This window comes from Fukomys damarensis, unplaced genomic scaffold, assembly GCF_012274545.1.
Source record: "Fukomys damarensis isolate Sample0158 unplaced genomic scaffold, DMR_v1.0_HiC HiC_scaffold_39, whole genome shotgun sequence".
NCBI lineage: Eukaryota > Metazoa > Chordata > Mammalia > Rodentia > Bathyergidae > Fukomys > Fukomys damarensis.
The window spans coordinates 38,306,028-38,325,303 of NW_022900951.1; the positions used below are offsets into that span (position 1 = coordinate 38,306,028).

Sequence of the window (19,276 nt, forward strand, 5' to 3'; positions counted from 1 at the left end):
AAAAAAAAAAAAAAAAAAGGCTGCCCCCCCACCTTCAGTGCCCCAGGAATTCATCATCGCAGCAGACCGGTGAGGATTGCCCAGGGCACCTCTGCAGCATTCCTGCCCACACCCCCACCCCCATGCTCTCAGGCCTCCTGGTTGCCGATACCTGGATCCACATTGCAGAGGCACAGGTGGTCATAAAGGCCATTTTACTGAGCTTCAGAAGATAGAACAGAAATGAACTGCAATAAAGGCACATCAGACCTCCGTAGTTGGTAAGTTGGAGGGATCACCACCTTCCATCAGAAGCTAGACTATCTTCAGGGGAAGGGCAGCTGGAACCTGCAGTAGAATCTTGCAGAGTTCAACTCTGCAGGAGGTCAGTGAGCTCAACTTGGGCCTTGCAGTCAGAATTCAGCCTGACTCTCAGGGGTCTGGTGTCAGCTAGCTGAGACTAATTGACTTAGTTCTGCACATTGCTGCCCACATTGTCGATAGTGACAGCAGAGCTATACCCTGAAAGAGGCTCTTCAATTTTTTTCTTTCTTTTCCTCTTATTTTTAATTTTTAATTTTTATTTTTTCCCATTCTGCAAATTCTTCCTTTTTTCTTTCTTCTTTTTCCCACTCAGTCTCTTGCTTTCCCACATTATTCTTCATCTCCCTTTTTGTTCCTGTTCCTGCCCTAATTCATATTTCTTTTTTCTTTTTTTTTTTCTGCTCTCTTTTTCCTTCGCTTGATGGTCATTAGTTACAAAGGAAAGTGAGTACAATTTATAGCCTCCTTATTACTGTTAAGTTGTTCTGTTCTTGTCTTTGTTCTTGCACTCTGTCTTTCCCTCTTGACATCAACAGTTTCCTAGAGTTTGCATGATCATCCTGTGTCCTCTGGCTTCACTTGAAACCTTCTCCTATTCTTTTACCTATTTCTCTTCTCCAAACTCCTTCTAAGTCCCCATCCTGAAGGGTAAAGTTGCTATATTGAAGAGTTTATTCACTATAAACATATTTTTGGCTGGTTCTCTAGTTCGATTTAATTCACATGGCTAAAAGTGATAGATCAATAACTAGCACAAATGGTCAATTTCTAAGCTGTGCTTGATGATATTGTGTTGCTGATTGTATCAATTATGCTAAAGGGTTGTGATTGATTTAATGAGTTGCCCTTTCTGATATTATGAAAATGAGAGTGTCTCTGAGTCATTAGAGACTCAAAACCTAAATAGCAGCTATATCAGGAAGATCAAAGTACTAACCTAGGAATTAAACCAAGGACAGCCCAACAACAAAAATAAAAATGAGAAAAACCTTAAGTCACAAATACAGACTTCCAGTTAATCAAAGGAAAATTCTAGGGGAAACAAGGTGGAAAAGTCTGACAATCAATCATCAAGACACCCTGAACTCATAGCCCAGGAAGTTAAACAGATCACTAAGGCTCTAGAAAAATTCAAAACAGAAATAATTTCCTAGATAACTATAGAAATGGTGAACACAATGAAAGACATAATTAGAGACTCTAGATCAGAAACAGACAAAAAATAGATGAGCTCAGGACCATGACAGAACCCATGAATGCCTAGCATGCATAGCAATAATCTTCCCTCTTAGGACTGCTTTCATTGTGTCCCATAAGTTCTAGTATGTTATATTGGTGTTATCATCTAGTTCTAGGAATTTACTTATTGCTTCATTTTTTGTGACCCACTGATTATTGGACAGTGTGTTATTTTCCATGTTTGTATAGTTTCTGTGGTTTCTTTTGCTACTGATTTCTAGTTGCACTGCACTGTGATTTGATGATATGCATGGTAATTTTTTATTATTTTGCATTTACTTAGAATGTTTTATTAGCTAGTATTTGGTCTATTTTGGAGAAAGTACCATGTACTGACAAAAGAATGTCTATTCTGTTGTTGTTGAGTGGATAACTCTGTAAATATCTATTAAGTCCATTTGTTCAAAGGATTGATTCAACTCTGATATTTCTTTTTCTAATTTCTTTGATAATTGAGATACCCAACTCTAATAGCACTGATGTTTATGTAATCTTTTATATTCATTATTTCTTGTTTTATGAAGTTGGGTGCACCATGCTTCAGTGCGTATGTTTATAATTGTTATCTCTTTCTGTTGAATAGCTCTGTTTACCAGTATGTAATTTCCTTCTTTGTCTCTTTTGATCAGCTTTGGCTTAAAATCTACTATAGAATAGGCTAGGTGCTCCTGCTTGTTTTCAGGTTCCTGTTACTTGGAATACTATTTTCCATCCTTTGATTTTTGTTCTATGAATTTCTTTTTCTCTTAGATGTGTTTCAAGTATATAGCGTGACACTAAATTTTATTTCTTGATGAATTCTGCTAATTTGTGTCTTTTGATTAATGAAATGAGCTCATTCAAATTGATAGTTATAGCTGGGTATGGTGGTACACACCTGTAATGCCAGAACTCGGGAAGCTGAGGCAGGAGGATCACTGTGAGTTTGAGGCCAGCCTGGGCTACAAAGTTAGTTCCAGGTTAGTCTCAAATACATAGGGAGAGCCTGTATAAAAAATTTATAGTTGTAATTGATAATTTTTTGGAGTGTTTGTTTGGTGGTCATAAATTTTTATGTGATCTTTGTCGTGGAAGTTTCTTAATACTCCATCAATTCTGAAAGATATTTTGCAGGAATTTTTTTTTTCTCTTTTACTTGAAACCCTTCAGTCCAGGCTCTTCTTGACCTGAGGGTTTGTATTGAAAAGTCTACTGTGACTCTTATCTAGAATATATAAAGAACTCAAAACAATCAGACCCCAAATATAAAGACCCGATTCAAAAATGGGCATCTGAAATGAACAGACATTTCTCAGACTAAAAAGTAAAAGAAGCAAGTAAATATATAAAAAAATGTTCCACATCACTGGTCATTCGAGAGATGCAGATGAAAACAACACTGAGATTCCACCTCACCCCACAAAGAATGGCTGCTATCAAGAAATCACACAATAACAAATGTTGGCGGGGTTGTGGGGAGAAAGGAAACCTTCTGCATTGTTGGTGGGAGTGCAGACTGGTGCAGCCACTGTGGAAATCAATATGGAGATACCTCAAAGAGCTGGGACTAGAGGTTCCATTTAACCCAGCCATCCCTCTGCTGGGTATCTTTCCAAAAGAATTAAAAGAATCATACCAGAGTGATATATGCACACCCATGTTTATAGCGGCACAGTTTAGCTAAAACTTGGAAACAGCCCATTAGCCCATCAGTTGGAGATTGCATAAAAAAGATGTGGTTTTTCTATAAAGTGAAATTCTACAAAGCCATAAAGAATGAAAAATTAGAATCATTTATAGGAAAATGTATACATATTGAGGCTATACTCCTAAGTGAAATAAATAAGTCACACTTGTGTAAATACCGAATAGTTTCTCTAGTGTGAAAAACTATAATTGTACATAAGATCCTAATGAAATAATTGACAATGTGAAATAGGAAGAAAAGGGCTAAAGGTGTAGGGAAAGTGGGAAGGGCAGGGGAAAGGTAATAAGGGAAAATAAAAAATATAAGAAAATGATAAATGGGAATAAAGTGTTTGTAAATGGAGAGGGTAGGATGAGGTGAAGGGAGGGCAGGGACAAGAGGAAAAATGAGAACCAAGACCTGTCATATAAAGGTACAAGATCCCTGATGAATATTTGAATATAACTGTACTGTATTCCTAAAATGTACCAATAAACTCAATGAGAGAAAAAGTCTACTGTAATTCTGATGGCCTGGAGTGAGGTATTTCAAGCCCTAAGAGAAAACAACCTCCAACCTAGACTGATGTATCCTGCAAAACTCTCTTTTAAAATGGATGGGGAGATAAGATACTTCCATGACAAAGAAAACCTGAGAAACTTCATGAATACCAAACCAGCAGTCCAAACAATTCTAAGCAATATCTTAGAAAAATACAATGAAGGTCACAACATCATGAGGCCCAAAAGAGCAAATCAATACGGCAAGGCAAGAAACTAAAGGGAAAGGGGGAAAAATTAAACAGAGCCAACAACAGGAAAATAACATCACAATGTTAAGTCAATACATATCAGTTATAACCATCAATGTCAATAGCCTCAATTCACCAATCAAAAAAATAGACTGGCAGAAGGGATTAGGAAAGCAAAATCCAACAATATGTTTCATACAAGAAACACATTTAGTGCAAAAAGAAACTCATAGACTGAAAGTGAAAGGATGGAAAACAATTCTCCATGCAACAGGAGCCCAGAAAAAAGCAGAGGTAGCTATCTTATTCACAGACAAAGTAAATTTCAAATCAAAACTGATTAAGAGAGACAAAGAAGGCCACTACATCCTTGTAAAGGGAACAATCCAAGAGGAAGACATGACAATAATAAATATATATGCACCAAATATTAAATGCCCCCTTCTATTTAAAACAAATATTAAGGGACATGAAAAACTAAATAAGCACTAACACAAATGTAGTGTGGGATCTAAATACCCGACTATCACAAACAGATAGATCATCTAGACAAAAAATCAATAACAAAATACTAGAACTGAAGCAAGCCTTTGAAAAATGAATTTAATAAACATTTACAGAGTGTTCCACCCCACAAAATCAGAATATGCATTCTTTTTGGCTATACATGGGTCATTCTTCAAAATAGACTACATACTAGCTCATGCAACAGGTTTAAATAAATGCAAAGGAATCAAAGTTTTCCCATGTATATTATCAGACCATAGTGCAATTAAGCTGGAGATCAATAGCATAAGAAACCGTAAGAACTTCACATATGCATGGAAATTGAACAACACTCTCCAGAATCCTCAATGGGTCACAGAGAAAATTAAAGAAGAAATTAGTAAGTTTTTATAAATAAATGATAATGCCAATACAACATACAGGAATCTATGAGACAAAATGAAAGCAGTTCTACATGGAAAATTAATAGCAGTGAATGCCCACACTAGGAAAATGGAGAGAGCTCAAATAAACAGCCTAATGATGAATTGTAGGCTCCTAATAAAAGAAGAGCAACAAAAACCCAAAGCTTATACAAGGGAGGAAATTATAAAAATCAGAGCAGAAATCAATGCAATGGAAACTAGGAGAATGATACAAAAAAAAAATCAATGAATCAAAGAGTTGGTTTTTCAAAAGGATAAATAAAATGGATAAACCCTTAGCAAACCTTGTCAAAAAAGGAAAGAAAATACACAGATCCGTGTAATGAGGAATGAAAAAGGTGAAGTCACAACAATTCCAGCAGAAATCCAGAGGATCATCAATAACTACTTCGAGAACGTGTACTCTAATAAAATGGAAAACACAGAAGAAATAGACATATTTCTTGATACTTCTGAATTACCAAAGTCGAATGAAGAAGATAAAAAATTCTAACCCTAATTACAGTTAGTGAAATTGAAAAAGTAATTAAAAGTTTACCAACTAAGAAAAGCCCAGGACCCGATGGATTCACTGCTGAATTCTACAAGACATTCAGAGAAGAACTACTGACACTACTCTTTAAGCTTTTCAATGAAATTGAAAGAGAAGCAATTCTTCCAAATTCATTCCTGGAAGCAAGTGTTACTTTGATTCCAATCAAAAAAGAGAACTACAGGCCAATCTTCTTAATGAACATAGATACAAAAATCCTCAATAAGATACTGGCATATAGAATACAGGGGGTCATCAAGAAGATCATACACCCTGACCAAGTTGGATTTATCCCAGGGATACAAGAATGGTTCAACATACATAAATCAATAAATGTAATACATTATATTAACAAATTCAAGAAAAAAACCATATAATCATCTCAATACATGCAGAAAAAGCATTCAAAAAAATTCAACACTCATTCATGATAAAATCCTGCAAAAAATTGGAATAGATGGTCTTTACCTCAACTTGATAAAGACTATGAAAAACCAACAGCCAGCATCACATTACATGGCCAAAAATGGAAAACCTTCAAATTAAAATCAGGAACAAGACAAGGATGTCCACTATCACCACTCCTGTTCAATATAGTTCTGAAAACATTAGCCACAGGAATTAGATATTAGAAAGAAATTGAAGAAATGAAGATAGGAAAGGAAGAAGTTAACTGCCATTATTTGCTGATGATATGATACTCTACACAGAAGGTCCAAAAAATTATGCCAAAAGACTTCTAGACATTGACACTTTCAGCAGAATAGCTGGATAACGTCAACACTCAAAATTCAGTAGCTTTCTTGTACACATATAACAGACTCACTGAGAGAGAAATTAGGGAGACAATTCCTTTCACAATAGCATCCAAAAAATGTAGTATCTAGGAATCAATCTAATGAAGGAAGCAAAAGATCTCTACACTGAAAACTACAGCACTCTGAAAAAAGAGATCGAAGAGGATATAAGAAAATAGAAAGATCAGGTAGGAAGAATCAACATAGTGAAAATGGCCATACTACCAAAATTGTTATACAAATTCAATGCAATCCCAATTGAAATTCTAACTGTATACTTCACAGAACTAGAGAAAATAATCCAAAAATTCATTTGGAACCAGAAGAGACCTAGAATAGCAAAAGCAGTTCTAGGAAACAGAAACATAACAGGGGATATCACAATCCCCAACTTGAAACTATACTAAGAAGCCACTGTGATAAAAACAGCAAGGTGCTGGCAAAGAAAAAGACCCGAGGATCAGTGGAATAGATTGGAAGATACAGAAACAACTCCAGATGTACTCAGCTACCTCATCTTTGACAAAGGAGCCAACCATCCTCAGCGGAGGAAAGATAGCCTCTTTAATAAATTGTGTTGGAAAAACTGGATTTCAACTTGCCAAAGATTAAAACAAGATCCCTATCTTTCACCATGCACAAATAAAAAATCAAAGTGGATTAAAGATCTAAATATTAAAACAGAAACACTAAGCTTGCTGGGAGATAACTTAGGTAGAGCTATTGAACATATTGGCATAGGAAAAGAAATTATGAACAAATCCTCAGTAGCACGGGAACTAGCATAAAGAATCAAAAACTGGGATCTCATTTTTTTAAAAAAAGCTTCTGCACTGCCAGAGAAATCACAAGCAGAGCAAAGACACAACCCACAATGTGGGAAAATACTTTTACCAGCTCTTCCTCAGACAACGGTCTACTATTTAGAATATAAGAAAAAATAAAAAGAAAAAAGAAAAAAAGAAAAATAGACCCACCCAAACATAAAGACCCAATTCAAAAATGGGCATCTGAAATGAACAGACATTTCTCAGACAGAGAAGTAAAAGCAGCAAGTAAATATATTAAAAAATATTCAACATCACTGGTCATTCAAGAGATGCAGATGAAAACAACACTGATTCCACCTTAACCCACAAAGAATGGCTGCTATCAATAAATCAACCAATAACAAATGTTGGCAGGGTTGTGGGGAGAAAGGAACCCTTCTCCATTGTTGGTGGGAGTGCAGACTGGTGCAACCACTGTGGAAATCAATATGGAGATACCTCAATGAACTAGTATTAGAGGTTCCATTTGACCCAGCTGTCCCTCTGATGGGTATCTTTCCAGAAGAATTAAAAGAGTCATACCATAGTGATACATGTGCACCCATGTTTATAGTGGGGCAGTTTGTAAAAGCAAAAATTTGGAAACACCCCAATTGTCCATCATCTGGAGACTAGATAGAGAAGATATGGTTTTCTCTATAAAATGGAGTACTACTCAGCCATAAAGAATGAGAAACTAGAGTCATTCATAGGAAATTAGATTCATATTGTGGCTATACTCAAGAGAAATAAATAAGACACATGTGTAAATACCAAATAGTTTCTCTTTGTGTGAAAAACTAAAAGTGTAAATAAGATCCAAATTGTATAACTGATAATATGAAATAGGAAGAAAAGGGCTAAAGGTGTAGGGGAAGTGGGAAGGGTAGGGGAAAGCAAATAAGGGAAAAAATATGAGAAAAGGAAAAAATGGAAGCAAAGTCTTTGTAAATAAGGGAGGGTGGAGGGGATGAAGGGACGGCTCTGGGGTATGGGGAAAAATGAGAACCAAGATCTGTCATGTAAAGGCAGAAGTTCCCAATGATGAATGTAACTGTACTGTATACCTAAAATGTACCAATAAACTCAATGGAAAAAAAACCAAGAAAGGTTGAGCATTCAACTCAGTGCAAAGGCTTTGGCTTCAATTTCCAATATCAAAGGAGGAAAAGATTGTGAGCCATGCCTTCCAGTTTGACATTTCATTTTAAATTTTTTACAAACAAAGCATTTTGTCTTAATTCAAATATGTTAAACCTATGAGGTCACAAACATGAATGACGTGAGGTTATTGATAAATAGTAGAAAGTAAAGTTATACACTGTGTGAATCACTGGAAACTCATGACAGTTTCATTCATTTGAGAAATTCAGCTTGCACATCTTAAATGTCAGTCCATCTGACAAGCACTGGAGATTTCTGGGAGGATGAAGACATAGCCCTTGTCACTTCCCCTTGTCCTCTTGCCCCACTGTGAGTGGGGATCAGGAAAAGCTGTGATTTCCGCTTCTGTCCCTTGCTGAACTATGAGATCTTGGGCAGGTTATTCCAGCTTGCTGCTCTTCAATTCTATCACATGATTGTTTTCATTAACGATTTAAACCTGTGGTCCCCAGATCAGCAGTATCAGTATCGTCAGAGAACTTGTTAGAAATGTCAAATCTCAGGTCCTGCCCCAGACTTCCTGACTCAGAAAGGACAGTGACAGCAGTTTGTGTCTTCACAGACTTCACAGGGAACTCTCAAATTTTAGAATCACTGATATAAAGTTCCAGCCTGATAAATGGTATGTAATAAAGAAATGCTCAACAGAGCCAGGGATTTAGTTCAGTGGTTCTGCCGCCTGCCTCGAAAGTGAAAGGTGCTGAGTTCGATACTCAGTACCACCCCCCACAAAAAAGAAATGCTCAACAAATAGTAGCTCTTAAATCTAATGGGAGAACTCAAAGTAAGCCAAGTTATAATTAATCAATTAATTACTCAATTAATTATTCAATTCAGGTAAGATGAGTCAACTATATTTCTATAAATAAAGGTAGTTATTTTCAGTCCTGATTTTTAAAGAATAGTAATGCTAAAGGGTATCTTTAATGTGGTTTAGAGTTAAGCCAATGATTTTTAAAAGTGTTATTATTTTAAACGGAGAAATTCTTTCTACAAACAAAAGTGTATAAAAATTCCTGATTTCTTCTCGCCCCCATTTACATAGTGAAACAGTTTAACACAAACAGAGGTATGTCCAGACAGCAAAGAAGTAAAATTAAATTTAGAAACAAAACCAAATATATAAAAGGATTTAGAATTCATAAGGATGGGTACTTTAAGCTCCTAGGGAAAAGACACATTATTTAATAAAATAGCAGTATAAAATGAATTTTATCTTTTTATGTAGTTAAAAAAAATTTTTTTTTGGTACCAGGGATTGAACTCAAGACCTTGCACTTGTGAGGCAGGTGTGGTGCCAGTGAGCTAAATCCCAACCCCAAATTTATCCATTTTTAAATCATGGCTTCTAAATGATCTATCATGCATAGTAAAGACTTAGCTATTCCATCATAATTTTAATCACCCATTTTCCACTTTCCTGGATTCATCTATTGTATGGAAATCTTTGATCCTTCTGAAATATATTTTGGTGTAAGAAGCAATGTATCAGTCCACCTTTATTTTCTTCATGCATAGCCATTTGTCCCAGTAGTAGTGTGGGAACACATAATTGGCAGTAGTGAAAACTAATTGCCAGAAGAAACCGCAATCTCCAGAGAAATTAGTTCCTCTGTACCTATAGTCTGTAATTGTTATGCATGGCTCATGTACTGCTCTGCAATACAGTCATTTGTCTACCTGGTTATCTCCCCAATAAGTACATTTTTAGCCCCTAGGTTATATTCATTTTCATAGTCTCCATAGTTCTTATCACGGTGCCTTGTGTACAGTAAACTCAATAAATATTAATTTGAATTTTTTGTTCTCAGGTGATCAGCACAGTACCTTTTTACAAGACCCTTATAATTAACATAACAGATATGTAGCATTGGCAATGCATATATTGTTAGGCAGTCTCTAAAATAAAAGGTTAGGTAACAATGACAGGAAAGCAAGTAGACAGAAAAGAAAAGAAAGGGAAATTGACAGGGGAGAGGGGAAAAAAAGAAAGGAAGGAAGGGCTGGAGGGAGGGAGAAAGGGAGGCAAAAAAGAGGGAGAGAGGGAGGGAGGGAGGGAGGAAAGAAAGGAGGAAGGCAGGGAGGATGGGGAGACAAAGCACTTCTTTGGTTACCTTTCTTCTTTGGTAAGTCGTGCCAGTTTTCTGGCTTTGTGAGCAAGGATGAATCTAAAAGATACAAACAAGACAAAGAAGGAAAATTAATGATTTCCCTCACCCTGGCCTCATTTCTATAGTCACATGTGTGTCTAGTGTACAATGTTGAAAGCAACCAGAGGAAGCAATCGCTACATTAGCTTAATTCATGTTCATAGTTCTACTATTTACATACTGTGACTCTGATACTGAAGAGCAGCTTTTAGCTTTGGGAAGTTGGGGGACGAAAAGTAGTTGAGTGGCCGGGATTTCTGCCTAGGGTAACGTGACCACTGACCCACTGCCTCCCCACATGGCTGGTGACCAACAGGAGTGCACTCTGGGCCTCACATGTCCACTTAAGCTTCCATCTGAGCCTTTTTGATTTCACGCAGTCCTTGCCCTTTCTGTTGTCTCCACCACTGTGTCTTCTTAGCACCCAACCTCCTAGATTCACTTGGGGTCTTGAGGAATCTACCTTCATGAAAGGACAGATATAGCTCCCATGAGAGTGGATTAGTTCTTTTGAGAGTGGGTTGTTACAGAGCAACTTTGGCTTCCTCTCCTTGCTTTCGCGTTTTCTCTTTTGCCATGTGATCTGTTAGTATACACCCACTTCTGCTCCACTTTTCCACCACGCATGGGACAGCACAAGGCCCTCACCAGAAGCCAAGCAGTTGCTGATGTCATGGTCTTGGACTTCCAGAACTAGGTGAAAATAAGCCTCTTTTCTTTAGAAATCATCCAGTCTTGGGCCAGGGATTTAGCTCAGTGGTTCTGCTGCCTGCCTCGCAAGCACAAGGACCGAAGTTCGATCCCCAGAACCAACCAAACAAACAAAAAAACAAAAAAGAAATCACCCAGTCTTTGGTACTCTGTTCTAGCAACACCAAGCGGAGTAAGATAACCCTGATGCCCATATAGCCTTTGTAAGAAGCTTTTAGTAAAACACCCCAATTAAGGTCTTTATATAATGTTTCAACAAAAGAGAGATTACCAAAATGTACTCCCCAAGGCACTAAATATAACATATTTAAAGTGTTGGTAGTATTCTACTTTTCTAGAAAAGCATTCTTTGCAAGACGCTGAAAAAGAGAAGTAATAAAGGGAGGGCAGGGACAAGGGGAAAAATGAGAACCAAGACCTGTCATGTAGAGGTACAAGATCCCAATGATGAATGTAACTGTACTGTATCCCTAAAATGTACCAATAAACTCAATTAAAGCTGAAAAAAAAAGAATATTTCTTTTGATGGATTTGGAGAATAGTGCCCTGGAGTAAAACAAAATTATTTAACAACATTTGGTACACATTTGTTGAGAGTATTTGACTATGTTGTCAACAACTCAGTACAGCCAGAATACTGTAATGGGGCCTTACCCCATTATAGCGGCATAGTTGCCATCAGGTTTGGTATCATCCAATGTGTAGGCAACCGGTGCTTCCTCTCCTTCAATAATCATGGTTCCACAGAAATCTTAGAAAATGACAAGATGGAAGAACATATTCATCATTCTATCAAACTACCCACAGCAGTTATAATGAAGCACACATTTTTCAACTCAAAGCCTGAGAACCAAATGTAGCATATTATACTCCAAATGTGTGACGCCAAACCAAGCTGATGGCAAATGGAGCATTGAGTAGTTAACATTTTGTGGAAAAATCAAACCGTAAGTCCTTCTCTACAAACAATAAGGCAATGCAATGTTTTTAATTAATCACGGCCATTATTTAGTGAAATTTGGTTTCCATGATATGTATTAATATTTGGAACCCCTATTTTCTCTTTCACAAGGAATCAGAACACAATCAAAGATGAGCAAAGGAAATACTGATGCATCCTTGTACAGCAGAAGGGACTGGATGTTTACATTTTACAAGTTCACATTTTTTGTTTGTTTTCTGAGATGGGAGTTTCACTCCATTGCCCAGGCTGGCCCTGAACTCCTGGGCCCAAGTGATCTTCCTGTCTCAGCCTTCTGTCTAGCTGTGACTATAGGTGTGACTATACGTGCATCACCATGCCTGGCCACTTACTCTATGTGAAGTAGTCTCAACTCTCTGGAAACTGCTGAGAGGCCATGAAAACTAAAATTCATAGCTTCCCAAACCCTGATTTCAAACGTGACCTCCAAACCTCCCTTTTCCAATGAGGAGCAACTTGGAAAACAATGTCAGCTCACTCTGGATAGAAGTGCTTTCTTCATTACCATCCTGAACAAAATACAGTTGGCCCTCTGCATCGGTGGGTTCCACATCTGTGGATTCAAATCTAACTGTGAGTAGAAATACTTGAGAAAAAATAATATATGTATACTGAAGTTGTATGACTTTTTGTCATGATTCTCTAAACAATATAATATAACAGTTCTTTAAAGAACATTTACATTGTACTCGGTATCAAAAGTAGAGATGATTTAAAGTATATGGAGGGAAGAGTACAGGTTCCATGTAAATACCATACAACTTTATAGAAGGGGCTTGAACATCTGGGATTTTGTTATCAATGGGGGTTCCTGGGCCCAATGCCTCACAGATGCTAGGAATGACTATAAAACTTCAACAAAAGACTGACAGAGAAATGGTGAAAATATCAGGCCAGACTCTAAAGCTTATAATAATATCCTTTTGCAGTGTTCTCCTTCTGCTGCCTCATCATTTACTTACAAATAGGAGGTTTCCTGCAGAAAATCTTGGTGGAAGACTCTGGAGCAAAGGTTGTATATGAAATGTCACCAGGAGAGCTTCAAACTAGGGAAGAAAGAATTTTGCAGGCACATACCTCCCTGACCTGTGAGAAGCCGCATCTGGAGGCCTTTTAGACTATACCTGTTTCTCTCCTCCCACGTTCCTCCACACTGAGCAGCTGTGAGAATCCATGCCCAGTCAGCCACTGGTGTTTGCATGCCCCTCAAAGGCAAGAAAGAGAGGTGACACACAGGACAGAACCTCATCAGAGAAAAGAGCCGGTGCACATGGCTTGCGTAGGCATCACTGAGGGGATGGAGGTGAGTGGGACACTTTCTTCAAAGAGTAAAACTGGTCTCTGAGAGAGACAGATACCTCAGAGGAAGTGAAGGAACAAGGAGAAGAAAGAAAAGCCATATGGAACCATTCAATATCAGTATGATTTCTGTAATTCACAGGGAAAAAGTGTAGGGGCCTTGCCTGCACACACAAAGCATCTGACAGCTCGGCAGAGCCACACTCTTAAAAAGGAAGAAGACAAGCAAGGACATCCAGATATTTAATAAAGTTCTTGATAAAGAAAGCAAAAACAAACAACAAACTAACCAGCCCCTTCTATCTTGTTAGGTCATATTCCTTGACTTTTCTGTTACTATTGTATAATAATGTACTTATTAAACCAAATGTTATTGGGCACCTATTGTATGCCAGGTACTGCACTAGACACTGGGAATTCAAATGCCCATGTTCTAGTCCAGAAAATTCAGAGGTAGGAAGAAGACATAGCACAAACTAGTAATTACATGATGACATCCTGAATTCTGGGCTATTATAGAAACACAGAGGAGAGCTCCAAAACTCATCCTGTATGCGTCCTGTTATACTGATAGCAATTCAGTAAAAAATATTTGAGGGACTCTGTAATAAAATCTGGAGAAGCTAACTCTTACAACAGGACATTTGCACTGTATGAGACTGTTAATGTCACTGCCAAAGACACTGTATTTAACTACACATTGAGTATCTCTTATTTCAAATGCCTGGGACCAGAAGTGTTTTGATTGGGAATTTTCTTGGATTTTGGAATATTTGCACATACTTGATGAGATATCTTGGAGATGGGAGCCAAGACTAAATATGAAATTTTCTAGTCTCACATATACTGTATATATATATATTGCCTGAGACAATTTCAGACGATAGGGAAGGTGGGTATGATCAAAGCACATTACAGGTATGTATGAAAATGTCACAATAAAACCCATTATTTGGTATAATTAATATGCATAAATAATTAGAATAAAAATACATAAAATCACTTCAGATCAAACATAATAATTTTACTCATGAAACAGACTTTCATGGTGTTGAATTTTTCCATTTGTGACATCATGTGGATGATCAAAAAGTTTCAGATTTGAGAGCATTTCAGATTTTGGATTTTGGAGTTAGAAATGCTTAACGTGTAGTAGTAACTCGAAATCTCAAATGCTTGAATGGAGCTATCCAATGTCTAAAATTATTTTTTAAGTATTACCAAGGCTCCTAGCCAACAAGAACCAGATCTGGTCTCACTACTGAGTGAAGAATTTGGTCTTTCTTCTTGATATCAGAGAAAGTTTGCCTGTCATACGGCAAGCTTAAAATAGAGGTTTGTAGACATGAATGTAAAGTTGGAGATTCTCTCTAACACATAAAGGGGTTCATAGCCATTAAGAGAAGAGTCTGTACTCCTGGTCTTCAATCCTATCTACTTGCCACCAGTCAGCCACTGGAGGATCACAAAAGCAAGCAACTCAGCACCGGTGTGTCACTGCCATTCAACTGAAAGACTAAAATGACGGGGCTCTGCATGCTGGATCTCATGACGGGTCCTCTGCAAAGGGTGATTGCTTGCTCAGCTGAGGCACCAATCCTGATAATCCATGGTTATCTGCCAGACAGGGAATTAGAAGCCTACGATGTGACTGAAAATGGTGTCCAAATTTGATATCCACGGGGGATTGGTTCCAGGACCTCTGCAGATAGCAAAATCTGTCACTACACAAGTTTCCTATATAAAATGGAGTAGTTATTTGCATATGACCTAAGCACATTCTCCCATATACTTTAAATCATCTCTAAATTTCTAATTATACCTAATATGATATATAATAAATGCTCTAGAAATAGTGTTATATTTAATTTCTTAGGGAATAATGGCAAAAAATCTGTACATGTTCTGTACAAATGCATTTTTTTCTAAATATTTTTGATACATGGTTGGTTGAATCCACAGAAGCAGAACCTGTGGATAGAGGACTAACTATACACAGGGAATACCGTCCTCAGGCAAAACTGTGACACTGTCTCCATTTGTCTTCAGCACAATCTTCTCCTTTATTCAGTTTTTCTTTTCATTTCAGCCCATCATACTGCCCTTTGCCCTAAATCTCAGGGACTGACTGTTCTTACCTTGGTCTCCACTCCAAAGAAAAGTAGATGTGACAAGAGTAAATGTGTTAAGACTCCAGCATGGTGCTATCCAATCCAGTAGCCACTAGCCTGCCACATAGTACTGGGGATCCAACTTGGGACCTTGTGCTTGTGAGGCAAGTGGCAGAACCACTAAGCTAAATCCCAGGCCGTACATTCATATTTAAAGCAATTAACTTAAATAAAATTGACAAATTTGAGTCCTCAGAGTCACTGGCTACATTTCAGATATTCAGTACCTACATATGGCCAGTAGCTAGTGGACTGGACATAGCAGATCTAGAAGATTTTTATCTTGCCGAATCCAGCACTTCAGTGAGCATCCTATGTATTGTTTTACCAGGTGAGAAAAACAAACAGTAGCATATTTGATGACTACATATGAATGAATAAATGACTTTAATTTAATGTAGTAGAATCTTGACACTAATAAGGGATGGCCCGAAAAGTTTTAGAACCCTCACCTTTGATAGTAGCTTTATAAACCCACACTTTAAAAAACTTGATTAGAAAATGCTGATTACCTATTTTGTGGCAGATTGTAGGAGTATTAAACAAACTTTATATTAAATTATAAAAAGAGTTTGTCATATCCCAAGAAAAGTTAACTGCATGAGTTTGTGCCAATGGATGTTATTTGAAAGAATTGTACTTAGGACAGAATTGTACTATGGCCAGAATTTGAATAAAAATAGTCACACGCAAATGCATGTGTTGATACCAAGTTTCTTGGGACCTTCTGCTGAAGATCTTTATGTATGGAAAGTACTCACCCATTTTCCTCCAGAAAGGCTCTTTATAATAGACTATGCACTTGATGACTGAACCCATAGGTACACGGGTCACCAGCTGGTTTCTCATCATTGGCAGAGGAGGATTGAAGTGAATCTTCATGCCCAGAACAGGAGGGATAGCACTAATCACATATTTAGCCTGAAAGAAAAGCAATGTGCTTAAATATTATTGGTCTTTTCAGTTTTTTTCCCAACATTCCTTCCTCATATCCTTGTTTGCTTTCAGTCTCTTAATGGCAAAGCTAAAAAGATCCTATAAAAGTTTACCACAACCCTTATTGTTTCCTAGTTCAGAGGTTTCTGTGACTTTGTATCATATTTGGAGTCAAAATCTAGTTCCTCAGTCACTTCCAAGGACATACATGTTGCTGTTCCTTGATCATGTCCCAGGGTCTTGGCACTTGCTGTTCAATCTATATGGAACACTGTTTTCCCAGTGTGTCACATGGCTCAATTCCTCATCTCCTTCAGTTCTATGCTCAAATTGATATCACCTCAGCCTTCCCTGGTGACTTTATTTAAACTTATGGGCTCAGTCCTCCTGAATAATGAACCTAGGGCCTTTCCACTATGCTATATTCCCAGTCCTTTCATAATGTTTTTAAAAATTTGAGACAAGATCTCATTAAGTTATTAAGTTGTCCAGGCTGGGCTTGTGATCCTCCTGCCTCAGCATTCAGAATGCTGGAGTCACAGGTGTGATTATGGCCTTTCTCGCTCACTAAAATGTAAAACTTGTGAGAGCAGGATATTGCACTGGTCTTGGTTACTACTGAATTTTCAACTCCTCGAATAATGCCAGACAGGAGAGGAAAAATGGCAGAGCAGTGAGTGCCAGCATCTCTAAGACAAAGTGCCCAGAGTCTGGAAATCAACAAGCTGGAGAGGAAGCAAAGTGAGTGGAGGGCATATGGGAGCCATGAGGGAACTGACAGAGAAGAAAAAGAAAATAGGATCTATTACTGCAGAAGAAATAGCTCACCACTGCAGACCAGAGACTGAGTGGTGTGCAGAGCAGCTGTGCAGCTGCTCTGGCGGGGAGGCAGCAAAAATAACTGCTCCACACTGCAAAATGAAAACCTGACCTGGACCAGGGAAATCTTATGCAATTGGAGGCAGCAGTGAGAACACAAAACAATTTCCTGAGCGGCCTCCCAGAGTCAACAGTTGGTGACTGAGGTGTTAAAGCAACCCAGTGTACAGTCACACAGATCAGCAGGGGACAGGCATTTTTTTTTTTCAAAAGGCTCAGGGCTCAAACTCCAACAGGGAGCTCCAGGGTCACTTCACTGATGAGTCCCAGACTGGAAGTAACGAAGGGCTATCCAGTCACAGTTGATTGCTGGCAGTTGCACAGCAGACTGTGGAAAATTCTGCTGAGAAATAAGGATTGGGACCACCCAGATTCTACTTCAGCAGCTGCCAAAGCCAGTCTTAGTCCCAGCTACAAAGGACTGGAGGCATCCCCCCTGCTCTGTGACAGGTCCAGGGGCGGGACAGGACCCCCCCCCCGCCCCTCCCCCCCCCGCCGCAACATGTCTAGCACATGACAGCAATCAGCGGTGTGGAACGGAGGAGGCCATGAAAGGTCCAGGAAGGGCCAATTGTGCACCAACCTGGGCGCAGCCTCAGGCTGGCTCCATCTGACGGTGCCACAATAGCTGGGAGAGTGGCATGGAGACTACAGTGGAGAGATATGGGTGGGCTGCCCGATGGACATCTGAAAAGTTGCTGGCTGAAGAACAGCCCCAGCTCCAACATCTGGAGGCCAAAAACAGTGCAGTATTCAGCACTAATCTTACTACAGACTTGGCAGGGTTGCACAGCACATCTCTGGGCTCTGTCTGTATCAGACACTAACAAAGAACTGTGGACACCAAAGGAATGTTATTATTTTTCTTTTTCTTTGTTTGCTTGATTCATTTTCCTTTTCTGTCTGGTTGGGTTTTTTTTTTTTTTTTGTAGATTGTTTAGAGTTTTTTTTTTCCTTTATTTTTGCTCTGTTCCATCCATCTTCTTTCTCTCTTTCCTCAACTATCTCTCTTGATTTTGTGATATCTTCATGTGAGCAAACAGTGTCTCTTGTCTTTCTGGTCTGCTTCAATATTCTTTTTCTTCCTCCTCCGTTCTTTCTCTCTCCTGCCTGCTTCTCCAGTTTCCCAAAGATTGGGTGCTCATTCTTCACTTCCAGCCTTGCTTCTATCACTATATTTCTCTTCATTTATCTCTCTGCTTTGTCCCCTATTCCTCTTAAATTTCCCCTCCGTGGGTTAAAAACACTCTGCTAAGGGCTAACTCATTACATACAAGCTCCTGATTTATGATGGATTTTGTTATATAATAGTAGAGCTTGCTCATATGGTTAAAGGTACCAAAATAATAGTTACAAGGGTTTGTCAGTTGTTAGGCTGTGCTTGATGCTCTTGTCATTGCTGCTTGTACTACTTTAGCCAGAATGTCATACCTGTTGTAATCAGTTGTTCTCCCTTATATGACAACACTGCAATTGTCTGAGATCAGTCATCACCACAGTCCAGTCCAGACTGGGTGCTGAGCTAACTAGATAGCAACCTCTCATCCTTAATAAATTGGGAAGGTAGGATCTTAGAAAGAAGATACACAAAGACCAAGAACCACCTCTACCTAGACAGTATCTCTGAGGAATAGACACTTCCTAGAGAAGCCTCATCCTAGTGATAAAGCTATCTACCATATGAAATCTACAAGCAATTACTCAGAAAACAAAATAAAAAATTTAAATATAGAAAATGAGAGGACACAGAAGCAAAATGCAAACCCATACCTGCAGGTACCCAAGAAAGTGCAGGAGAAATCAAGATAGAGGATATCAGAAGCCACTCACCTGAACTTTCTTAAATGATAGCAGCAGATGTAAAAAAAAAAGGTAGATAAGGATACAGAGAAACTAATCTCTCATGTTAAGAAAAGTGATAATCAAAATGCAGGACATGCTCAATGAATCTAGAG

The 19,276-nt window shown here is 38.3% G+C and overlaps 1 protein-coding gene across 1 annotated transcript in view; it reads right to left on the reverse strand.

Annotated features, from left to right (window-relative positions):
• The window catches only part of Maob (monoamine oxidase B), an 81,353-nt gene that overhangs the window by 9,638 nt on the left and 52,439 nt on the right, over positions 1 to 19,276 (reverse strand). The window contains exons 7-9 of the mRNA XM_010614076.2: positions 16,268 to 16,427; positions 11,709 to 11,805; positions 10,308 to 10,361 (exon numbers count right to left, since the gene is read on the reverse strand). Coding sequence (XP_010612378.1) covers positions 10,308 to 10,361; positions 11,709 to 11,805; positions 16,268 to 16,427 — 311 coding nt within the window. The remainder of the gene's footprint in view (positions 1 to 10,307; positions 10,362 to 11,708; positions 11,806 to 16,267; positions 16,428 to 19,276) is intronic.